Source organism: Meleagris gallopavo, chromosome 6 (assembly GCF_905368555.1).
Source record: "Meleagris gallopavo chromosome 6, MGAL_WU_HG_1.1, whole genome shotgun sequence".
Classification (NCBI taxonomy): Eukaryota; Metazoa; Chordata; class Aves; order Galliformes; family Phasianidae; genus Meleagris; species Meleagris gallopavo.
Window position 1 is genome coordinate 47330951 of NC_139409.1, and position 26313 is coordinate 47357263.

The following is a 26313-nucleotide window of genomic DNA, read 5'->3' on the forward strand; positions in this document are numbered from 1 at the left end:
CAAGGATAATGAATCTGTAATGAATCACTGTCAGTAATGAAGGTATCTGTGTGCACTTTTCTCTCCTCCTGCCTGTGCGTTAACACAGAGAAGTAAGCTCCTGTGGTTTGGTTGAAGTAGATGTAAATTCTAAAAAAAAAATGCAGGAGTTGTACAATTTAAGCAGTGTCTTCAGTTCTTGGGCAGTCATGCAGTTCAAAACGCATGAACTTGCAAGAGCAGCAAAGGTTTGTGCTAGGCAGTACATTCAGCTTAGCAAAGGGGTGGAAATCAATTTCTCCCTGCAGAAAAAATGGCACCCACTGACATTCACCAACACTTGCTGTACGTTTTTGGAGACCAAACAGTGGATGTGAGCACAGCAAGTGCAGATTTTTATGAGTGCAGCATGCAGGCCCTTCCTTGTTCATCACTGGCAAAAACTCAGCTAATGGTGGTGACTACACTGAAAAATAGTCCTTGTAGCTGAGAATCTGCTCTACCAAATGGTGTAATTGTGTTGTAGTTTCCATGGAAATATAGGAGGCATTACTTTCAGAGTAATCACTGTAGTAAATCAAGGCTACGAAGTAACAAAAATTGTACTTTCTATCAAACGCCTACAGTTAGATCATTTGCAATCCCAGCAGCAATAAAGAGCTCAACAAAACAGCTAGACTTAACATCGCTGCAGCCAAGATGAAGCTATCTCTGTGTCATGTCATACACATGAATCACACCACTTTATTGGGAACAAGATAATCATACTAAATCCACCACCACACTGCACTAATAGAAGTGACCCAGCTCCCAGTTTGTGACTCCTACTGGTACTTGTAGTGTTTGATAAAGAACAGGACAAGAACAGAAACATCACAGAACTAAAGTTCTATGCCTATTTTTTTTTTTTTTAAGCTCTCTCTCTTTTACTATAATAATTAAAGACTAAAAACAGCACGAAGGAATTCCTTCTGTCTTTCATCCTATTACATAACAATGTCATATTTCTGCTTTTTATGAATTCTCTCCATGTTACTCTTCTTGTTAAAAGGCTAAACAAAGTACAACTGTGCTGCAAAAAGATGATGTGAATTTATTTTTTTTAGTATGTTTGACCAACTACTTGCATATGGGAATTAAAAAAAAAAATAATAATAAAATTCAAGTTTTTCCAACAGAAACTTTATCTAATCCACATCTGAATGTTATTCAATTAGTTTCTTCCAGCTGGAAGCAGTAACTTGTCAAATCATTCTTACCTTGGTGCAGCTGCAGCAACTGCAGAAGTTTTAAAATCAATCTTTAATGAATAGGCTGCTACTGTAGAGAGAGAAACGTGCAGCAATTATTTGCTCTGCATTATGACTAGATCTCATCACCCCAACGAACCATGCACCATTTTGAAACTAAATCTTTGAGGCTAAATAGCTGAGAATATTACAGCCCTACCTGAAGTTCTGACTGATGCACAAGATGCCTGTGACCTACTGAAGACTTTAAATAAATTCACAATGAACAGTAAACATGGTACCAGGCAGAGTCCTTATCCTACATTTGCAAAAGCAGTAGCCACAATCAGTTTAAGTAGAAGACAAGTCTCAAATGGATCGGCAGTGCAGATATCAATATCAAAATCAGTGAGTTCTGGTGGGATTCCCTCCTCAAAGCACAGCTTTTGGAGCAGACACAGCTTTAAATAGGCTGATTGTATTTATTTTCAAGCAGCACGAGAAAAATCAAATCCACTGCTTCTATTTTTCAATGATCAAGTAATAGTTTCTATGTTTAAGAACTGCATTCACACCTTCACTTTTACAATTAAATACTGCCACTTTAGTTTCTCTGCTTAGCAATAACTTCTATGGAAATAAGAAGCTTGTTTAGACAAAATACTAGATTTCATTACAAGGTGCTTAAAACAGATGTGCAAATGCAATGGACTAGAAGAGCAATCTGAAAATGATAACTGATTGTTACATTTGAAGAAAGTGCTGCCAGATGTGCTCAAGAATTAAGGTTATGACATGAAAGTGATGAAAAACAGTGAATATTTTAGCCAATTGAAATATTAGGTCAACAATACTTAGTCTAGTGGATCTGGGGGGATTTGTGTCTATGTATGCTCAGTAGGCAGCTCCCCAAATACTGCTAGCCTACAAATGGCAGAGGTTGATGCCTTTGATGTCAGAAAGTTGAGGGAATTGTTACACTTGATTATCCAGAGGTGAGTTCATGCTGTACATTAACCATCAGAAATCCTTTGCAATGTACATTGTGACTGAGCTGTAACAATACCTTCACAGTTGACTCTCATTAGAGGTGATATCACCAGTTGATTTAGTGCTCTCTATTTCTTGCTATGCAGAAACAGATGTCAGAGTCTTTGAAATAGAAGTTGACTGCATAAATCTTTTCGAATAAGTAATAATGCTTTAAAACAGGGGAAGAAAACAGCCTGCATTCACTTTGGATTTACGTAAAGAGATCACAAACATTAAATTAAGAGGAGGACTACATCAACTGAGAGGAAAGTCAGTGGCTGCTATCAGACCAAAAGTACGTTTAAACAAGTGTCAAAGAGCAAACATACATATTAATGAAGACAACTTATTACAAAGATCACTTCATCTCCACCCACTGCTTTATCCCCACTCAACTTGCCAGCATGAAAGCTTATTCTTAAGAACACTGAAGATAAACACAAGTTTCTTAATCCAACCTTGTGTTGAGAAACAAGAAAGGAAAACGCTCTTAACCTGGTTGTATTTTTGAGTCCACAACAGAGACAGCCAGAGTGGTGGGGAAAAAGATCACAGAAGCAAGCCATTATTTTCTTACCTGCATGCTGAATCAGAAGGCTCTACAATCATCACCAATAACTGCACCTTTACTCTTATGTCACCACAGGTCTTCCTACAGGTATTTCATAATCTTTAAAAAGATATGAATGTCGTGGAGTAGGACATTGAAGAGCATCAGAAGTTTTAGAAGACAGACACATACATATAGAGTCCAGGAGCAATAGATAAAGTTTTGTAGATGTATTTCAGAAGCAGGAGATGTAGAAGAGCTTTAGGAGCATTTTTTGCCCTTCTCCAATGAAGCCACTCGAGCCAGCTGTACACTTTCAGGTCTTCTGTGGCTGTCATACATATTTAGCTTAATAAACCCCTTAAAACAGATTTTCTGTTTTTGAATTGCTAACTGTACCAATAACACTGAAAATTACACTGTTGGACAGTAACTATGAGATGCAGCTGTGCCTTTTCTACTAGCTTTTGCAGTGCACCTGAAGAAATTAGAACCTGTTAAATTACACTAGAACCGTCTAATTTATCTCACATACAGCTATTTTATTTGAGGAATGTAAGAAATAACCACGACTTGAAACCTTGGCCCCAGAAAAAAGCATGGCAGAACTGATAAGATACTGATAAGGGAATCAACTAAGAGCGTTCCAGTACAGAGAAGTTCGAATATCTGATAATGCAGCACAGAAAACGTCGCCGTGTGGGGATGTTAGAAGGAATAGGCACATGCATTGCAACTAACAGCAAATCATCTGTTTCAGGAGCATGAAACATACAATGTGGAACATGTTCACGTACAGAAGCCACTGCCTGCACCTTTCATATGAGGTACAACATTATGTCACATCTCTTCATATAAACTATTATATTCCTTCATGCAAGGATAAGAACCGAACTGTTTCAGTCACTCCCTCAATTCTGCTGTTACTTTCCTTAAGAAAAAAATAGTTATCCAAATAGAATGTTCCCTGAGTAGGCAAAGAAAAATCTGTAGAGCCAATCTTCGTTTGGAAGAGTCTTCATAACTTCACTGGCAAAAAAAATACGCAGTATGCTACTGTGCTAGCTTAGGTAATTTTAATACTTAGTATTCATATACATAATAATTACATTGATGGTGTAATTATATCCTAACAGAGCAAGACCTCAGAAAACTGTCTATGATTCAATCCTAATTTTGGAGTATTGTTTTGTAATACTTTTCATGAAGAAATCTCTCCAGCTGGAATCCTGTTCATACCCTGGGGTAAAACACTGCCAAAACATTCCGTTACGAAGGCCTACTGTGTAATACCAAGACGAGAGTGATTTTGCAATTGTTACACAGACTTGCAGACACAAAGAGAGCTAGAGAGATTAATGCAAAAGACTGTGTGTGGCTATAGATGAAAAAGGAGAAACACTCAAACGTCAGCCAGTCTTATTCTGCACCCTGCTGATTCTACTCTGCAGGTGGAACCAGCAAAGTGCTACCTGGCTTTGAGCCGTTATTGGGCTTCCACCCGTATCACTGTTACTGACATGCTCTCTAACCCAACCTGAAAGATGAATCAGTAGTCACACTCTGCTTATTTCTAAAGAAGATTCACAACCGTTTGGCTACTTGGATCGAAAAATATAACTACTTTACATAAATATCTTCAACATCCAAGAAAATGTACAAATCTAAAGTCAAACACGTTTGGCTTGCAGCAAGCCTTGTTTGCTAATGTCTTTATAAAGGCTCAGATTTGAAGTAGTCATTTTAAACATAACCTATATCCAGCAAATGCCATCTCATCGTATGGAGGCACTCACCATTCTATACTTCTAGTGAAACTGAATAACATTCCACATCTTGAAAGCAACATATGCCTTGTTTTGGTCCTGGATAGGTAGTATTCACTCCTACTTTTTGGAGCGGTCCTTTTACAGCTCAGAGAAACCATTGCACCTGAAATATTCAGCAGCACTGGGCAAAGCCATCACTTAGTCCCCAAGGCTTTGGTTTGACTGTGTAAAAGTGGAAAACCATGATGACATGGCTGATTTTGCACTTGTGAAGGCTCCTCCAACCGACTGACCTGCATTACAAAACAAAAAAATAACAGTGTAATTTTACCTTTATTAAGCTTCTTAAAAAGTACTACCAGTAAAAAAGAAAAAAAAAAAAAAAAAGAATTCAAATCATTTGCTACCCAATTTAGAATTTCTAGAATTCAAAACTCAAGCTTGAAGAATGTGTCAGAAAACATTAAAAGAACTTGAACGCAGAAGCTCAGTGGAAATGGACCATGCTGTCCCTCTCCTTGGAAGGCTGGCTAGATTACTGCTGAAAAGAGTTCCTTGCCAGAGTACACAGTAGCAAAAAAAAAAAAAAAAAAAAAAAGCAGCAAGACTTCTACAGAATGAAAAAACAAGCTGAGTAACTTCTGGCAAAGCAACCACAGACGCAACTGTAGGACTTTCCAACTGGTGATCTTCCATTCTCTTGCACTGGAAAATGACAATGTGAGCAAGGTGCTCCTGTTTAAGTTCACTGTTATGCAACACACAGAGCCTCAAATCGGAGCAACATTTTGAGTGGTAAAGTTGCTGTTTTGCATGAATATTATAAAGTAGTCTTGGATTAAAATAAAATAAACTAAGATATAAGATGCTTCCTTAATAGAAGGTACTGCTTAGATTCAAACCAGTTTAGAACAAATTTCTTACCTACAGCTTTTCCTGTTTGCACAACATTTCGGCTGGTAGACACCATCACATTTCCAATCTTCTTCCCACGTTCACTGTTTTGCACAGAACTAAACAGGAGAGATACTGACAACTGTTAGTCAACTGACCGATGAACTCCAGGTGTAAATAAAATACTTATTTTGAATATCTATCCATACACAGATCTACAAAGCGTGTGCAAATGAATAAATCAAGCCCCATAATGCTAATATATTTCCTAAATGTTTACCAAAATACTTTTACAGAATCAGATCTGCAAAGGTTTTGGAAAGTTTCAGCCACATCTAGAAGCTTTAAACAAAACAGTGTTACTTGACAGTCGTTATTCTTTGTTCCAAATAGAGTTTGCTTTGCATCTTGCTCTAACATAGAATTTTTTATCAAGTACAATTCATATTTCTGTTAAAAATGCAAAAGAATAAAAGACACTTCCTTAACTTGGAAAGGATAAACCCAAAAGCAAATCAATTCCATTGCATGAGTGATGACTTGAAAGTAAAATTTATTCAGTTTTAAACAGCAACATTCAAGTCCACACTTCAGGCCTATAAGCCCATTTATATAAAACTTAACAACTTCACCACATGTGATTTTTTACAGGAGAACTTTGAACGCACTTTTGTGTACATGGCCAACTTAAGCCATTATTTTGTTTAGGCCATTACTGTAACAGCTGTTATTAATATTTGCCTGTGCATTTTTAAAAATACATATCAAACTAGTATATACTTACTGTGACAATCTTAATTTAACGTCTGACACAGAGTATTGTCCCTGAAATGGATGGCTAGGAGAGGAGGAAAAACCCAAGAAAACATTAAGTATTTTTCTACCATAAATCCATACTACAGCAACTTCAACTCCTGGTTGTACCTGTCCCTGTAGCTTACAAAAAATAATCAGTCTCTTACAGATGGGGTACTGTACCACTTTCCAGAAGGCTAGGCAGTACTGATTGTTCAGTCTTAGCTTTCTTACAATCCATGTGTAAGCTGCCTCCTATTTTCACATCAGGTATTAATAACCTGCTTTTCACATTAAGGCAGATGCTTCTTCCAGTTAAGACAAAGAATGGAAAAAGGAAAAGAATCCCTTAGGCTGACCAAAAAAGCTTTGCAGGTCTAAAGAAAAACAACTTTCTTCAGACTACGTCAGCTGGCAAAGCAAGAATGAAAGCTAACAAAGCTCCCTGCAGTACAATATAAATGCATGCTAAACAAAACACATGCAGAGCCTACAGTGTTACCAAGACTGGCATCATCTAATCTTGGAGTGGAAATACACACAAGACAACCAAAATAACAGAACATGCAACATAAATTAGCCAGCTTCCCTCCATCCCTATCAGTGACAACCCCATGCATTCCCTTGCAAACTTGGAAGTAACTAATGAAAAGCAGAATCATCTGAAGACAGTGACAAATTCTCTACAGCTGGTGATAGCCAGCAATTAACGTTAATAAGTTTCACTTCTCCTGTCTCTGGATATAATTTTCTTCATACAATCATACCCCAGAATTACAGTAAGGCACTGAAAAGTAGAAATTTTCAATTTCTGTATTCACAGAATCTTTTACTGCACAGAGTCACAAAGCCCTCAGGGCTCTGTAACAGGAATAAGCAGGACACTGATTCTACAGAACACTGTGTGCCTAACTACTCATAATAGGAGCATTTCACATGAAATGCTAAAAAAATCCCCACAGTTTCTCACCTGGAATGTACTTCTGCAAGAGCTGGATGCTTGTTGCTATTCCATACTCTGTAGTTGTGAGTATTTTTCCAGGCTGCTACAAAGGCTGTTCCAAAGTCTGACAAAGACTTGTCATTGTCTAAGAAATTAAAATAAAGATGTTAACTTGTAGCAATTCATTTATGGATGCAATACAAGAAAAACTGTATTTCTGCAGAAAAGCTAAGATTTTCCAGACTCTCATCCAATCATACTTTGCTCTGCAAAATGGCCCTTCAAAAAGTTTAAATTACTTTTTTTTTAATTATTATTATTAAGTCTCTCAAAGCCAGGACAAAACAAGAACTCAAAAAAAAAAAAAATAATAATAATAAACTCAATCTTTTTCTCCCTTTAATTAATTTACAAAGTTCTTAGTGAGCTCAGCTGGAGAAAAAAAAAAATCCCCCACATAGGAACTGACTACAGTAGTTTTGATCAGATAGAAAATGGTTTGCTGTACTGTGTTAACACTCATCCCAATTGAGTAAATTTCAAATTCACTCTAAAACAGCAATGCAAGCTACTGGGAACAAACTTATCACAACATCTCCTTCATCCCCTTTAAAATACAGATTATGGGAAACCACTTTAGAGCCAGACAGTTCAGTAAAATTTCAGGAAAGTTCCAGCATTTCATTATCAACCACATAATCATCTTACAATACTGACATTGCCAAAGAACTTGGCATCTTCAAAACTTTAAATTCAAGTTGTCAACCCCATGGTTTCTTAGAAATACCACAGAACAGGAACTGAGTTACTGAATTGGTGTTAAGGGAGAACAATCATGAAGAGGATGAAGTTAACAGACTTAGTGCTAGGCAAGCTTCCACAAATAAGCCACTGATTATTTTAGTTACGTTCATGCATGAGAGGCTAGAACACAGAGAATCCCCTCTGAGTTGAGACAAAGATGTTGAGCTCCAGAGAACAAATGCTGATAAAACCTCAAGCTGACATTTTCAGCTCAGGCGAATCCCTACTCAAGTCTACAGCAGCAGCAGGAAAGGGATGGGACACACTAGTAAAACTTCCTGAAAACAGCCACTTAAATTCATGCCTCCTTGAATCCAATTAGTTCCCCAAACTGACCGAAGTCTGTAGGATATCCAAGTTTGTAAGAAGTCTTATCCTATACATAGCAGGGGGGTTGAAACTGGATGATCGTTGTGGTCCTTTTAAACCCAGGCCATTATATGATTCTACTTATAAGGAAAGCTTAATTAAAATCAATAAGGAGATAGTCAAAGAGAAAGTAGGTCTGTAAGGCTGTGAAGAATTAGTAATAATCTTGTCAAGGAACAACAAAGAGAGTCAAGGACAACTGAAAAAAAAACAAAAAAACAAAAAACCAACAGCCTAAAAGTGAAACTTTAGGCAGAGGGATAGTCAATGACAGGCTACACACGTAACAAAAGAGGGCAAATACTTTTTAAACCCACCCTCATCTCAGGCCCTGGACAAGGCATTTGTTCTACCTGGTTGCAGCACAGAAGCAAGCAGTGCATGAAGATAAGCACTGAACTGAGCCCTGATCCACTCATCTCCTCCTTCCCATCCGGTGCCGTCAAGGAAAACATCATCTCTGTTCTCAGTTACGTGCTTCACCAAGTAATCTGCAAATCTTAGGTCAGCTGTTGTAGGGTTCAGGATCTTACGAAGTTCAGGATCGTGGATTTGTACGTGAGCATCTTCTATCTGTTTGAAATAATTCCGAGGGTAAAAATTTATCTAAATACAACTGCTTACATGCACAGCATACTGAGAACCTACCTAAATCTAAACCCAACAGTTTCAACAAATACAGAAAAGAAACAAATGACCAATGAAATTCTGAATGAACAGTTGTCAGTGTCAGATATTGCTTTAATTCAACCTGAAACTGATAATCTTCTTAGTAGATAGCAAAGCCTGCTCATTTGACAAGATTTAGAAGAGGAAGTTTGGTGCTCACGTGTGTTTTCTTAGAGGCTCACTGATTTTCATTTCAATTTATTAAGTTGATTACCAACACGTAGCTATCTCAGGATATCAAATTTTGATAATATAGTTGTATTCACTTAGTAGAACAGACACAGTGCTTTCTTAGATATTGTTTGCCCTGTTGATGAAATCAAGCCAAAGTCCACGTTAATAAGCTGTATTCTCAACTGTTCCTTAACTGCAGGCACTGATTTTTGAATACCTTACTACAAAGCCATGAGAAAAAAACCACGACTTCAGAAGTAGAACTACACTAGTGACAAAATAAGTGTTTTAAAAAAATAATCTGCAAATTCAAATACAATATCTAACATCAAGACAGACACACGATTTTGCACAGGTAAAGTTACGTCCTACCCTGATACAAATGAACTAAACTTCAGAATTTCTTATTCCACAGAGAAGTAATTCAAAATTTGGGCATGAAATTATACACTCAAAACGCAACATTTTTTTTTTCCCCCCCCTTCTTGTTCAATTCAAGAAGCTTGAATACAAAGAGTCATACTTCCACAATTGCATCGCTCAGGTGTTTCTGCTGACGGAACAGGATATTGGTGGCTCCCGCAACAAAGCCGCGGACCGTCACATCTGACAGAAGATGATGTTGCTGCAGTGCCATGTATGGCAAGCAAAGGTATCCCTAAAGCAACACAGACATTTAGAGGATTAATACAAAGACAAACCTTTTTTTTTTTTTTTGGTCCATACTCAGATTTTTTTTTCCCCTAATTAATAAAAGCCATTACACTGAACCCAGTACAGACAACTCTGGCTACTATAATTTCACAATATTACATCTTCAAAGCAAAGCAAACAGATTCCACACTTGGTGAGTTTTCCAAGAGGTTGTGCTGCCCTCAAGTCTCAGGACTGAAACTACAATACCATACAAATTGAATGGAATCAAGTGTGTTTACAAGTGAATTAAGCAATATAAATTGATGAGGGCTCAGGTTAGTTAAGAGATGGGAACTCAGTGGAGACAGAGATTCATCTCTCTGCTTGCATACCACGATGTCTTTTGATGTGTCTCAGTGTCAGAGAATTAGAAACATAACTGCTGTCTGCATTTGGAGGATGGAAATTTCCCAGGTGCAGAGACAGCAGTCAGTTTTTGATGGGCACACGCATGCCTGCTCTAAAAGAACAGGATAGAAAGCAATGCGCCGCGCTCTTCAACTACTCCATGCTTATGTAAATCTCGTATTCTACACTCCAATTTAATATATACAAAAAAAAAAACCAACCCAAAACACTTACAAAGAAGAGTTACATGGCTCTGAGGTGAGTTATTCAGAGATTTCTGAGAAGCAGCTGTAGTTATTTAAAAGGAGAATTGTAATACAGGAGGAGCAAAACCATGAAGTTGAGCACTCAAGCCTAATTCCAGCTGTTCAGCTACAGATGGCAAAGAGTGGGTTATTCACTAGTAGTAACCCAGAAGAGCTATCAGTATACTGGACAGAATTAAAAAGCACATGTACTTCATCACACAGTAACTGAAAACATATGGAAGAAAGGAGCACAGCTACTCCCTTCTGTTATATTGGATGCAAGGATGGCTTTCTAGATGACAATCAACTGAAAGCAAACTGTGCGTGTCGAAAGAGCAACAGTGTTTTGAGATGGAATCACCAACATAAAACTTTTTTTTTTTTTTTGAAAATACAGCTTAATAAGCAAGAAAAGGAAACCAGTGCTTTTCAACAGTTGCTACTTTAAGTAGTAACTATTAGAAATCATTCAATATTTAAAAGATCAAGCGTCAGTTCCAAAATTCACCTTCCTGTATAACTCTAACAGTGTTTATTTCAGTGAACATGTTCAAACAAACAAAAAAAAAAAAAGGGTTTTAGACCTTACAGAGCTGCTACTAAAGAAACAAGTACCACAACCTATGTTTCCCTGTGCTGCGGTGCACCTGGATCCATTCTTGCACCATCTCACAGAATTTCTGCCTTTTCACACTTGTCAGATTTGTTAGTCTTTCCATTGCATGGCAGAAAAATGTTCAGAGAGCTCTAAAAGATTCCAACTTCCAGTAAGCAGTTAAACTATAACTTATGATCAGATTTTTCTGGTAGGTTTGAGATGTAGAACCATTTCTGTTTTAATTACATCAGATGAACTCAGATGAAAAGTGCCTATGTGGAACAGAAGGTAAACATACAAAATGCCAGCTTCCTTCAAATTGTTTGCTTTTCCATTTTATGAGCTTAGTAGCAAACTAAGTTTGCACCCATAGGACCTCCTATCAATCACTTGCTTCTTACTTTCAATCTAGTATTTTCAATAGAACTAAAACTAAACACAAATTACAGGCTATTCTGTTGCTTAGATAAGACCATGAAGACAAACACCAGACTGTAGTTCTGTGTTGAGAACCCTTCTCTAGCAGTGACTTGAGGCAATATAGGGAAAATAACATTTGAGTTGCTCACTTTGGCTTCTGTTTGTGCTGTTACCAATGAAAGGTATTCCAAGAAGCTCAAGTGCCATTATTAAACAAAATGTTCTGCAAGAAAATGCAAATAAACGTCTCCAAAGGAAGAAATGCCTCTGTAACCTCATCAACTTGCAGAGATACATCTCAATCATCTGCTTAAACAATTAGCATATTAAAAAGAAAACAAAAAGATATACCATCTTCTCTTACTAACAAAGCTACCCTTAAAAGGGAGGCATTTTTTTTCCATTTTAGACAGAAAACCAGCCCTAGTAGACAAACTGCTCGTTAACTAACAATGCCCATCAGAGCCCCTAAAGAAACTTTTGAATACCCGGAGTTCAGTTAGGCATTTTTTAGTGAAAGCTTGAAGCTCAGCAGTTCAGCACTCTGCACAGGGAAGAGCCACACACAACCAGGAATAGTTATCATACAAGGAAGTGTGAAAAAATATACACATAAAAAAAAGGAAAGCATGCTTAGGTGACAGATAAGATACAGCTTTCATAATTAGTTTGGATTAACATATCTAAACACTTAAGTACTCTGATCTCAACCCATACAGATTAGATCAACCATTCTCCAGAGTAAAAGAAAACAGTAGTTACTGATACACACCATTCATTAACCATGCCGGGTTGAGAGGTGACGATCTTGTAGAATTGCAAATAGTACTAAGCATATGTATGAAAGAGAAGTGGAACGCATGTGCACACATCCCTTAGGCACACAAGCATGCTTTCCACCTGCGTATGAACATGCAGTCACTTGTCAGAGACCATGCCTCCACGTTTTGTAGTCCCCTAATGTATATTTGGAGTTCAGTTAACCATAAATTACAAGACAACTCTGACAAAGACAAGTCCTTATGAGTTACCAGATATCATGAACAACCTATTTACCTTTGTAAAAATAGCCAATGGCATACCATACTGGTCCTCTTCCAACCCAGATATGAGTCCTGGAACAAGCACCATGTGTCCTGTGTTTGCTTGGGGCTGCACAGTGATTGGAAGACTTTCAGAGCTCAGGCATTCACTTGGACGATTTTCTACCTGTTCTGATGCTGCTTTTTCACATTCTCCTTTCATACCAGCCTCTTCCAAAATGCTAGGATCTAAGGTCTCCCAGTCACTTTCAGAGGATTCTGGAGATGTGCGGGAAGGAACTTCCAAATGTTGCACAGTACCATTGGAGGACTGAGCTCCATTATGAGTCTTCTCTGACTGGGAGAAAGGCATGTTTGCTTTCTGACCTTCCATCGAATGGTTTCCTGCCATCTTCCTGCCTCCCTTCTCTGTTCCCAAGCTTGTGTTTGAAGTACCACCAGCAGACACAGAAGTTGAGTTATCTAACCACGGTGTAGTTTCTTGCAAGCCAGCATCCTCGGATATACTTTTTCTGGGTCTATAGTGTGAGCTGTCAGTAAGACCGTGCTCAATCATACCTACAAAGTGACATCACAGGTTAAAGTCAGCATATCACATATTCTATACTACTTTGGGAAAAAAGAAAAAACAAACAAACAGAAACACCAAACAAAAAAAAACCCCTCTTTTCAGAAAAGAGGCCTACCTCAACTTTTTGTTTTGAGAAGACTGGTTGTAAGTTAAGAATTAGTAAGGTTATGTATGAGTTTATCTGTTTTGTTTTCAGAAGTTCACGCAGAAAATTTCTGATTTTTAAGGAACTTGGCTAATTCAGAGTCACATCTACGTTACCCACAGTTAATAAAGAAGATCCAGTGGCTTTAATGAAAGACAAGAAGTAATTCAGACAGTGCAAACAACATTAGGAGGTATGTCCACACTACACACATAAGTCTACAAGTTATCCTGTTTTTCAGGCAGCATTTCAACACAATTCTGTTTTCATATAATTTGTTCCCCATGTAAGGTGGTACATACAACCATACTGTAACAACTGAGAAGTTCAAGGTTCTCTTCTTACCAGGAAACAATGACAGGACAGTCATCAGAGCTCCCACCAATCTATTTACTGGAGAAATATAAAACAGCACCTGGTGGCAGAAGAGGAGGGGAAAAAATTTAAAAAAAAAAATAAAAGAACAAAAAGAGGGCAAGAGAGCAGAGGGGAAGTAGACAAAAGAGAATTAAAAAAAATAATAAATCAAAATTACAGTTGAGGACAACAAAGAACACAAACTGTTAAAGGAATTTACTTTAAAAAAGGAATTCAGCTCACCCACAAAAGCTCTTACAAAAGCTCATATTAACTATTTGAATATGCATATTGTATACTTGTACTTTATAATATTTCTAACATATACATTATATGTGTGTGCCTGTGGGCATAACACATAGTCAGATTTTTCTGACTGAACGAAATCTTATCGATCCAGCATGCTGACTGGATCAACTTTAGAAAAATCTGATTAAACAACAGGCAGGAATTGTTTCTGGCACTCTACATAAGTTGTTGTTAATTTGTAGTGCATTAAAGTGTCTCTTATAGATCAAAGAGGCCAAATAATCTCCATTCCAGAATTCTGGCAAAAAAACTCTCTATGAAAATAAAAGAAAGGTACGTGAAATCTAGGATAACTGCAGCATGCATTTATCTTCCTATGATAAAACCTGAGTTTACAGAAATAGAAAACATGATCAACATTAACTTTAGTGAAAAGTACTTAAGACTATAACTTCCTAGCTTCTTTTCAGGTGCTGGTCAATATGAAAAACACAGAATGCAATAGCAAGAAACTACAGCAGGAATCCTACAACACCCTTCCAGTTTTATGTTATCATATGCCATGTACTTGTAGCAAAACTTGTTTTTAAGACTACAGAAATAACTAAGTCTGTAAAGAAGCCCTTTGTCTTCAGGAAATTTACTTAAACTTATCTTAAGTTTGGATGGACTGCCAACTTAAGCCTTTTAATACTTTTATGTATTTGTTCCAGCAAGTCCCTCTGCCATCTTTCCATCTGCATAGGTGCACGTTCCTTTACTCCTCCCTACATTACATGACCTACAACATTTACATCTGTAAACTGGGTGGTCCTGGCAGCAGAAACTTGCATGTGGTGATCATTTAAGAATTCTCCTAGCCCAGTAACAGCTGTAAGGTGAAAAAAAACAAATAGCAAAAACATTTCTAACGCCTGTGGAAAGGCATCAACCAAATTGCCAGGAGTTACAGGAAAGCAGTTCATGGAAGGGAGGCATTTTTCAGCTCAAGGAAAATTGGCATTACTATAATGTACAAGGCTTCTTGCACGTTATATTTAAGGTCTTCGAACATAGAAACTTCCCCAGTCATTCTGAACATTAACATCTGTCAGAAAACAGGCAGTGCCAGAAAACCAAAACGCCTCCTTTTGAAATAGCGAGTGTTGTCTGCCCGGTGGAGCTTAGGGGGAGCTTGGAAAAACTTCTCTCTTCTTCACTCTGTGCATTTATGATTTGTTTGAGCTTCAGAAAATAGCCCACTAGGATCAGATAATCAGATCAAAAAATTGTAGCTCAGTAAAAGTTCTGAATTGTCATGATGAAATACTTACAACTTCAGCTTTTAAGCACATCAATAGAGATACTTAAAATTTTAACTGAAAAAAATGCATACTTTTTTATATATTACATATATATATAAACATACATAAGAGTGCATACATTATATATGTTGTATATGGCTTTAAAAAAACACACTGTAGACAAAGTGTATTGAAGAGACCTGAGGGAAAAAGCTTGCATTATTCCATCTTGATTACATACATTTTTACATGTGCAATCCCACTACGTAGCAATTACATTCTATTCAAACACTTCTGTTTTAGAAGGTCATATTCACTGCCTTAGTAAGGATCCCTAGGCCACAGACCCAGCTACTTGCTGTTTGTAGACTGGATCCTACTAGCCTTCCAGTTGCAGTTAATGGGAAATTCCTACGTTCCTTCTCATCAACTCTAAAGAAGCCAGGTTTCCTCACAGAAAAGAATATGGCATTGGGGGAACTGAAAGTGTTCTTTTAATTCTGTTTAAACATTAAGACAAAAAGTCCCTGCAAAAAAAGTGTCTGGGAGTTATAGACACTCATCACTAAAAGTTCTTCTGTTTATCTCTGGATACCCCAAGACAAGAAAACAAATATCTATTTAGCCCAAGGCAAACTTTAAGTAGTGATTTTTGTTCGTTTGTTGGTTGTTTTAAAACAAATCTGCGTTCTTAATTCTGCATGACTTAACAGAAATGACTCTTTACATTGTCTCCTACAGCTGTCCACACAATTCAGGTTTGTAAGACATTCCTTGCACAGGTTTCTTTTGGTATGTCTATTTAAAACAGAACAAAATTTCTACTTAGTGTAAGCTGTAAAGCTGTATGTTCCATTTTAGGTCTCAACATTTCCTATCCATTTCTTTGCATAAGTACACTTGCATCCCATGCATCTTTTCTTGTCTTCTATAAGATGTTAAGTTTTCCCACTCACATTTAATTGCATTTTACTTCACAGCTACTAATAAAAGTGGAGTATGCATATAACAGCAGCAGAAGCAAATTTATACAGCAACACACAGAAGTTACTTTGAGCATACTTTCCTGATCTGCACATGTATGTAAAATTGCTGATCATCAATCCAGACCATTTTAACTTTTTTTTCCTTTAACTTTTGCTGGTATGTTCTACATATTTTCATATTTAAAAAAACATAAGCTGTTTCTATTTCAGTTATCTGCCCCAGCCTACAAAATGATACCTTCTTCTCTAGAAGAATCAATTTAAAAAGGATCAAGACCTGAAAAACAAAGGAAAAACACAGTAAATGAGGCAGTGCCATTTATCAAAACTACCATGCAAGTTTATCCTATTGAAAATTTCTCTGCATAACTGTCAAACGATCAAATCTGAACAACAAAAACCAACCAGTGTTTCAATACCTTTTCTCCACTAGAGCTCTCTTTGAAATGACATTTGAAACTCATGCAAAAAAAAAATTCATGATTGGTAATTCAGATCATACAAAGCTTATAAAGAAGGAAGAACATATTGTGCCATTCTAGAATTTTTAAAAAAATTGCACAAACACAAAAATTCCTTTACAAAATTACAGAAATAAGTTGAGCCAAACAACTTATCCAGGAACAGCATTCACCTTCCCTAATGTTAGACATCTACAGACAAGACATCTAGATCAGAGCCAGCTGCCTATACTCTTGAAACCCAAAGAAAAGGAGACACTTCTGGGGCAATGACCAGCACACACATGAAGTGAAACAAATTCTACCCCAAACGTGTATTAAGCATGCACATATACATCATTAAATGCAGAACCTCAAATTTCTTTCCTTGAAGCCTCTCAGTTACAGACTTTAAATGCTATTTGTAACTTAGTTACAGGATACAAACTCAATTTCAACAGCCATTAAGAAAAGCCAATGGGAGAAATTACTAGTTTGTTTGGTGGCAGGAGCTGCAAAAATTACATATTGGGAAAAATATCCCAAGTGTCTGCGATGACTTTAGCAGTATTCTTCCATCACATTTATTTGACAAGGCACAGGAAATAGAAGCACAACCATAATTGAGATACCACTTTCACTTTGGGCCAGGACTAAAGAATTGTAACACAAACCTAAAAACCTACAAGAAATCCAAAAGATAGACAAAAGTTCTCATTATGGAACTTACTTTTACAGAAGATCTGTAGGTGGAAATGAAAAATCAAGAGACTGTAACCAGAAATACTTAAGGAACAATCTCACTTCTAGCTCAGGTATGTCTAGACATTCATTTTTCAGTTCTTCAAAAAGCATTTTACTCCTCAAAATAAGTGCTGTATTTTATAAGCCTAGCAAAAAAAGCCTACCTTGTGTCTAAAGTGAAGAACAAGATCCCGAGGAGATAGACCTGAGACACCAAAGGAACAGCAATTACTCCACTTTATAGCTAGTAGAGATATTAACATTAATTCCTGTCAACTTTTTGGAGGAGAAGGGGTTATGCCCATTGTGCATTCTATGTGAACCTTGGTTATTTCAGTAGCAGAGGTCAGAGTACTTTCTCTCCTTTGTGCAGGTGAAATAATTAAATGACAGTGGAGACAATAACAGGATTAGTCACACTCTGAGTTACTCATGATGGCTGCAACAGCATTTTGGAAACACTAAACTAAATCCCACATTGTGCTTTCTAAAAACATAGATAAGAGTCAGAATAAAACAGGAGATTTCCCAAATAGCAGACAAAAGATCTAGCATCCCAAAACATCATCTATAAATTAAGTAAGTACTGTTTTCCAAAAACAGCTAAGCAGACGCTTGTCAGACTGACAGGTCAAGTAGAATGATGACTTTCAACCCACAACTGACTTCTATTATGAAAGCAACACTGCACTTATTTGACATTTATTTAAATCCATAAAGAAAAGTGTAACAGAATACTGTGCAGGCACACTGAGCTCCATGCTTAATCTGTTAATGTACATAAGCAAATCAGCTAAGGAAGGGAACACGTTGATTAGCACGATGTTATCCCTGCCACTTGCACAAAAAAAGCCACTTACCAAGATAAACTTGTGACCCTTCTAACAAAGTCCCTCCCAAGGAACTATTCATATGATCATAAAGTTCCTGTAAAAGTATGAACAAAAGCACACGCACAGAAAAAATAAAACGAGGTCATTAATGGTACACAGTCGTACAACATCCACTATTAAAAAAATTGTCTTACTGAAGGATTTCCATGCCTTACTCTAGAAAGAAAGTCATATTTTATTAAGAGTCAATGGGGATACAGGTTGAATATCATGCTCATTCTTCTATTTCAATACATATCAAATTTGTAATCTGTCATGAGGGTCATATAGGTCCTCTAAGGTATTGGAAGAGCTGAATAGCTGAATGACCTATGAAAATGAAATACCTGAGCAAAACCCCTAATTAAAAACACTGAAGTCTGTAGCTATACACTGCAGGCTTTGTTCCGTATCGTTTTTACTTTAAAAGTTACCTTTAGAATTGAAATTTGCGAGAAGTCTTTTTCTTCAAAATACGCATGAGTAATGAGCTGCAGCTTGGCCTGAAGTAACCCATACAAAGGCTTGAAAGAAAATCAAGTAAAAAAAAATAAATCAGTCCAGTTGCTTTGAACATCAGCTTTCTCCTATTCTAATCTTGCAATCACTTTATTACACACACAGCTCACGGAAGGAAAGTGATAGACCTGAATTCTTAGTTGCTGACTTACAACATCTTTTGTCTGTGCTCATTTTAAATGATTTTGATTAATTAACTATACTATTAGAATAATTAACTATTTTGATTCCACTTATATACACCATACCAACACTGGATATCTTTCCAGAAAAGTACTTTCCTGTTTAAAACACTGCTCATGCAGCTGCAATGGCAGCTCTTCCTTCAGCTTTAAGCAAGAAAATTTCCACTCCCTGCCTGGGGAGTAGTAGCTTTTGTTAAGTAACTAATAAGAAGTCCCCTCAAAGGGAGAATATACTATTTCTGTGATCATCTTAAAAGCTCTTTCATGGCTGATAATAGGCAGTCCCTCAATAATAACACCTAAATTCAAACTCCTATTATATATGAAGAATTAGTAGTGCTTAAGAATCAGCAACAATTTAAAAAATAACATATTTAGAGCCAAAAGTTCCAGAAAAAAGGATGGAAAACAAATAATATTTAACACGTTACTTAGGAGTGCTTTGAGATTTGAACACTCTTACCAGCTGACTGAGAACACAGACACTTTTCTGCACTGTTTCTCGGGTGATGTCTGCTTGTCGTACTTTTAATGCCTAGGAAATAGAAGTATAACAGCATATTTACCTAAACACACTCTCAAAAACAACTGTTTCACAGGTCAAGATGCCACATATTCCCTATTCAAACAAAATCCTAAGATTTCCTGCCTTCAGTGGTGGAATACCCAAATCACATTTTTTACCTATTACAGTCGTAACAGATTCTGCAGTTATGTTGTCAACTCACTGAGCACAGCATAAATCCAAATACAGCTGTAATGACAGGCAGAAGACTGTTTGAAAGGCACTACTATGAGTAAATAGTCCTGGAGTAGCCCAGAAGCAGCCCCAGAAAAGGCAGTGGCATTTTTAATGCAGGGCAATGTACCTGGAGAGAAGCAGCCACAACAGCTAGCTCTTCTCTAATAATATCTATGAAAATGAACTGGGCTGCCAAGTCTTCACCTGGAAATAGTTTACTTTATACTCAAGGATTTTCTCTAAGCCGTCCATAAAATAAAGGAAGTATTATCTCCAGAAGGAACTCCATTCTCAGCCAGACCAAACAGCTAAGGTAATTAAAAGCAAAACTAGGAAGGGTAAGGGCAGAAATGCAGCAGTGATCCTTCTAACTGCACAAACAGTGAGTGTGTGGATTGCAGCCCACACATCAGAAAGCCAGATGGAAAGGGTGCTCAAGTTGTTATATGAAACACACACTGTTTTGCATTCTACTTTCTCCACAGAGTACAATTTAAACAACCATTTTAGTTCGTTAGTGAACAGTATAAACTTGAAATCAAGACACAATAAAGCCATGTTAAAATAATTGCACAGTTAAATAGAGCAAGATTAATCACAGAATAAATATGAGGACTGGCTGGAAAGATAGTGAGTATGCTAAAATCAATGTTAAGTTCAAAAGAAGCGGAATTAAAACCTACACATGGAAAATTTCTCCTATAGCATAAATAGAAATGTGAAATATAACTAAGGTGTGCTAAAGACAGAGTACAGAATTTCCATCTTCTGAATACAAAACTAATTTAGCTCTCAAGTCCACATGGCATTCCAGATTCTTGGCATGCCACTTGAAAAGAAATGATTGTTATTTATTTTTCAAGAAATCTGTAATAACATCTCAGTTGTAGTTATGTAGACTACTGCCACTACTACTTTTGAAAATTAGATGCACACTGTAGCTCTCACCAGTTTTTTCTAGCTTTATGGCTAAAAATTCAGTAACAGTAGGTGCCTACATAGAGCTGCATACAATGAATGGCAAGATTTTGATTTACCATGCAAGCATTTTTTTGGCAAAGGAGGTACGTGAAGATTTGCATGATCCCAATAGATACTCTAAAATTCTTCAGTCACATACTAGAGAAGTTTAAACTGCTTCCATCCAAGAGACTTTCTTCCTGGCAACAGGACTTGGCAGCCTGGGTGACTGTCAGTTTTGCTACTTGGGACTAATGCCTGGATTAGTTCTCAACAACCAAAACATTTATCAATTGCCTTGGGTGCTTCAAAAAAATATAAATAAATAAAATAAAAATAAAAAATAAAAATATGCTTGCTGACATAAAGGAAATAATTGTTCTCAAGTTCTGTAGCTACCTCCTGTGTCCTTTTTCATAGATAGTTTTAAAAGTAAACTGATCATGTAGATTGAATGTTGATGTTAATACAAGCCACTGAATTTCAGAATTATTAGTGCATTAAGCCCATTACTTCAGTAATATTTTTCATAGCTTGGAAAGTTACCTTTGCTTCAATCTGCCTGTAGCAAGAGACACCATATACTGTGGTTCGGTCCCCACATCTTGGTGGCAAATGGAAAAACACAGTATCTGTGAAAAAGAAAAGAATGTCCCATAAGTCACTAACAAGCGTAGCTTTCTCATCACCATTACTTTCTTTATAAAAGAGTCACTGCTGAAATACTGGTGCATATCTTTTCTGAGATGTTGGGGAGGGAAAAAAAATAGTTATCAATAAAGCTATGCTTGCACCCAAATTACAGTTTCCAAATTGCATGGTACTTTGTGGAAGAAGCTTCAGCATTGCTAATGTGGATGTTCTGATGGCAGCCTCACATTTACCCTAATCGAGCTCCTTTATAAGCCCACTGACAGATGTTCAGAAGCAGCTGTTGACAGCACAGAAGCACCATTGAAACCAAGAGCCACACAGCTTTTCCAATTCAGTATAAAAGAATAAAGACAAGGCACTGGAAGTCAAGGCCCACAGAACTGGTGGGACAGTGCATACAGCAAGACTGCAATGCCATTAGGATGTTAATTGCAATGAAGGTAGGAAAACAAAACAAAACAAGGAGGATATACACAGCTAAAAGGTTGAATTTGCTGATACCTTGTTAAGGTAGATACAAGGCACAGGACTACTATGCTAGTAAAAGCTGTTTATTCACACAGTTGTAGGATTCACAGAATCACAGGGGTTGAAGGGATCTCAAGAGATCACTGAGTCCACCCCCCTGCTAAAGCAGGGACCCTACAGTAGGCCACGTGGGTAGACATCCAAACAGGTCTTGAATATCTCCACAGAAGGGGACTCCACAACCTCTCTGGGCAGTCCTGTCACTCTTACACTAAAGAATTTATTCTGCATGTTTGTATGGAACTTCCTGCATTCACATTTTAGGCCATTACTTCTTGTCCTATCACTACACACCAGGGAGGAGAACCTGGCCTCATCCATTTGTCCCCTACCTCCCTTTCAATATTTACAAACATTAATCAGATCCCCCCTCAGTCTTCTTTTCCCCAGGCTGAACAGACCCTGGTCTCTCAGCCTTTCCTCATGTGGAAGATGCTCCAGGTCCTTTATCATCTTTGTGGTGGACTCCTTGCTGGACTCCTTCTAGAAGATCTGTATCATTTTGAACTGAGGAGCCCAGAACTGGACACAGTTGTCTAAATGTGGCCTCACCAGGGCAGAGTAGAGGGAGAGGATCACTTCCCTCAACCTGCTGTCCACCAGAACACAAAAACATTTCACTGTGCAAGTGTAACGTGAAAGAAAAAAAAAACAGCAAGAGTGAGGCTTATGCCATGAGGTATATATACACACATACACCTGGCTGCTACTGCCAAAAGTTGCTAAGTCATAAGTAAAGGAAAGGAAAAATACATATTATGATTGTTTGGCTTTCAAAAAGTAGAATAAAACCTGTTCTGAAATCAAATAACACAAAGGAAGTAAAATGCTTCTAACAAACTGAACAGAACAGATGACTTCCTATGTATCAAGTCCAGTGGGAAGAGGAATTGTGTATTATAAAACTATTCCCTTGAATAAGTGTGGAGATATTTTCTGTACCATGCCATCCTCTTTGCAAAAATGTAACTGTCAGTGGGAGTTAGTTAAAAGCTCCATTTCAAATAGAAATGGAGTAACAGTTATTTTATGTTTACAGGAAATTTATCTGAAGCAGATTTGTTTATTTCAAGTTCATGTGCATTTTTACCCACAACCACAGGGCTCTACACCCATTTTGTTGTCACATCTTGCCTTTTTTGTTCTTGCCAAAAGCACATGTTGATAATCTCTTAGTGCAGCAATGAAACTGCTCAAAGTTGAGCATTAATTGAGATGATGCTGAGCCAATAGGGAACAGATAACTGAGGCTACATATAATTTTCCTAGCTTTGAATGTAGCATACCGTTCATTACATACTTAGCAACACAGAAAGAGAACAGAAATCATGACCTGGAGCAGAGAGACACTTATGGCTGCTAGGGAGTGGCTTCACAGTGAAAGTACCACTATATCTTTCTACTCTGCTGACAAATACACTAAAGGTCCTGCCTTTTACATTTGCTAGTCGTCAAAATGTCATACAGAATGACTTGTAGAATCACTAGAAGTTAGTGGAAGAACCAGATTATAATGAGTACATCATACGTTACAAAGCTTAATCGTAGAGCTTCATTTTTTCCTTACCTCAAAACTGGATTAGGTTTTACTCAGGAGTTAATTCATGCCTCAGATAATGGCTCAAAAGAAAGCTGGCAGCCTTCTTTTGCATTAGAACAATGTAACCTCTAAAGTGAATTTTTGACATCTGATTTCTTCATGCAGGAGATACACCTTTATTATCTATTTTCATTTGAATCCCCAAAGTTTTATATCAATTATTCTGCAGTTTAAACAAGAAGTACAAGAACTCTAATAGCAAAGAGAATAGTTGGTCAACTGTTCAGATATGAGGGTTGTTTTTTTTCGGTTACAGTAGAAGCTTGTAGAAGGCCTCAACACATGCAACTTCCTCTCAAGTTTCTTACCTTCCTGGTAGTTGTGAGCACCATCTGGTAAGGCAAGAAATGGCAAATATTTCCATTCCTCTGGTAAACTGTGGCTGTCATGTCCTTCTCCAGGCATCAGGGGAGGGTAGGAGAATTCAACCTAAACAAAGAAACAAAGAGGAAGCAAAAGTAGAACAGATTGTTGTTAGCAAACAAGCAAACTTCTGTAATTGAGTCTGGCATATTTTTCTTTAGCAATGGCATGGAAGAAAGCTTTTCTTCCTACTAGCATTCCTTCTCTCTTCAAAGCACCCATGGATGGGCTCATATGCAGTCTGGTGGCAGGTCCCAGGAAGATCTGACTTCTACAGTGCTCCTATCCAGCCTAAGAGATATCCAACCTCAAGAGATACACAAAACAGACGTTAAGAAGAGGATGTCACCTTCTTCCCTGTATGCACATAGCAAGCAGCCCGTTGCTGCCCCTGCAATATCAGCAGGGATCATTGCTGGGGGCACATCCTGAAATCAGATTTGGCTTTTCATCATCTCGAGTCCTCATAATGAGCCAATCTCTATCACACGCAAGCCTGTATTTTACCCTCGTGGATACTGAATAATACACCAACAGCAAAATACTGTTTTTAAAGATTTTTTTTATGTCCTTGATCTCAATGATGCAGCAACTTTTCCACATCTACTAGAAATGTCATCTTTTCCTTTTCAAGAAATCCTGCCTTTCAATTTCACTTTTCATTTCTTTGCCTTTTACCACTTTTTCCTAGTATCAGTGGCAACTTCTCTATTTCTTGCATTATAATATCTGCCTACCATGGCTGCCCAGAATTACTCTTCACACTGTCATCCTTTATTGTTTTGTTTTCCTACGGACTTCTGAGTTTCCACCCACTTTCAACAAGTCTTTACATCCAGACATACTTATCTTAAATTACCGAACAAAAATTTAAGTTTATCACAAGTTTATCAGTAAAAGAAACTGCTGCAGCATATTGCACCTCCTCTTGAAAGACGCTTGGCTAAAACCCAATCAGCTGTAGGAAGTATAAATGGAAATGTATAACTTGTAGGAAACAAGCACGCAAAGCCTTAATGCTAGAAGGATGATAAAATAACAATATTATGAAAGATGAAAGTATTGAAGAAAAAGGAAATAAAATCAGAAGTGAAATTCTTCACCTTAACACACGGTGTCACTCTTATCACAACTGATGCCACCTGGCTCCTGTGTTCTTCTCATAACATTAACTTTGCTGAAAAACTATTTAATCTTCTTGGTTCTAGCTCATAACAGCCCAGGTGCTACCACATACCTCAAACAACAGAGGTTTCTACAGGTCCAACAGGTATTAATGACACCACTGATAATCTTGTTTCATATTAGCCTGTTTCTTTCCAAGGTAAGCATCTTAATACAGGGATTTCTGCATTAATATATATAGGTGAGAAAAAGATCACAAGACAAAGCAGAATTAAGATTGCTTAAGTGCACTTAAATAATCTATTCTATACATGGATGTTATGATACACCTGATTTACATGTAGTAATACCCCTCTCTTTTCCCAAAATCATCTACGTAGGGAACTCTCAAGTTCCTTAGGAGGAATTCCATTTGTGTAGCTTAATAGACTGCAGACTGGGGAAGTACTGCATTTTGTGGCAGCTGTAGGAAGAAAAAGGACAATTCAACAGCAAAGACAGCATGCAATGCCCTGGAGAACTTCCTCCTAAACCTGCCTCCAACTTCAGAGTTCCGAGCAATTTCATTTCAAAGTAGTTAAGTTGAACTCTTCCTCAAGTAGTCACCGCAGGTGGGAATCATGTCATCCAACTACTTATCAAAAAGCCAGAACTCCAAGCCAGTTTTCCTAAGCGTTCTACAGTCAGAAAGAACAGACACCTGCAGTGGATGATTCATCCAATCTGTTTCTTTCTATCATCTCCAAAGAGTGCTAGCTCAGGCTCAGAAGCCTAATTTGCAGATGAAAATCACACTGCTCCTTATCTTCTAGGCATCCTGCTTGACTTCCACAGAGCAATTTGCACAACAGCATAAACTGCAGTTAGGAATGTTCTGCAAATACAAACGTGATTTCAAAACTGAAGTGTTATAAAATGTTGAACAGTTTCAGAGAACAGCAAGAAATACAAGGATCCTCACACAAAACAAACCATAGTTCTTGGATAAATCTGGAAATGAAAATTGCACATGTAAAAAAATAAAGTAAATGGGGTAGAGAGAATCTCAGTTATATCACTTCTGAATTCTTGAACAACAATCATAGCAAAATTATTTTCTCAGGCTGCATAACCACGTGCTTCAATTTCCTTGTTCTTTGCTAATGCATACATGCATTATAGAAATCATCCACAAACAAGAGAAAAAGTTTTTATAGCAAAGCTCTGTATTCAACAGGAACAAATACGAGTTAAATGCCTCAGCAGATCTTACAGTTTTTATCCCTTCAAATGAATTTAAGAAGACTCCACAACGAAGTGAAATTCTTATTCAAAACTGAAATCTTCACAGACTTCAGCAGAAGCTATAAAAAAAAAAAAAAGAACCAGAGTCTCCACTCATTTCTTACTCTTTCAAGTATCAGGGATCGTCATTATAGCTGGAAATATTG

At 37.4% G+C, this 26313-nt stretch overlaps 1 protein-coding gene across 4 annotated transcripts in view; it reads right to left on the bottom strand.

Moving 5' to 3' along the window:
- Nucleotides 1-3311: 3311 nt before the first annotated feature.
- Nucleotides 3312-26313, bottom strand: part of AVL9 (AVL9 cell migration associated) — a 35303-nt gene continuing 12301 nt past the window's right edge. For 2 of the 4 annotated variants that reach the window (XM_003207302.5, XM_085226629.1), the window contains exons 2-16: nt 23704-23824; nt 21160-21245; nt 19375-19446; nt 18642-18731; nt 18196-18262; nt 17500-17540; nt 16390-16428; nt 13622-13691; nt 12574-13118; nt 9731-9865; nt 8718-8937; nt 7219-7336; nt 6238-6291; nt 5484-5572; nt 3312-4852 (exon numbers count right to left, since the gene is read on the bottom strand). In XM_003207302.5, the coding sequence (XP_003207350.3) occupies nt 4758-4852; nt 5484-5572; nt 6238-6291; nt 7219-7336; nt 8718-8937; nt 9731-9865; nt 12574-13118; nt 13622-13691; nt 16390-16428; nt 17500-17540; nt 18196-18262; nt 18642-18731; nt 19375-19446; nt 21160-21245; nt 23704-23824 (1842 nt within the window). In that variant the 3' untranslated portion in view covers nt 3312-4757. Of the gene's footprint in view, nt 4853-5483; nt 5589-6237; nt 6292-7218; nt 7337-8681; nt 8938-9730; nt 9866-12573; nt 13119-13621; nt 13692-16389; nt 16429-17499; nt 17541-18195; nt 18263-18641; nt 18732-19374; nt 19447-21159; nt 21246-23703; nt 23825-26313 lie in introns of those variants that run through there. The other 2 variants (XM_085226630.1, XM_085226631.1) reach the window with 2 other exon arrangements.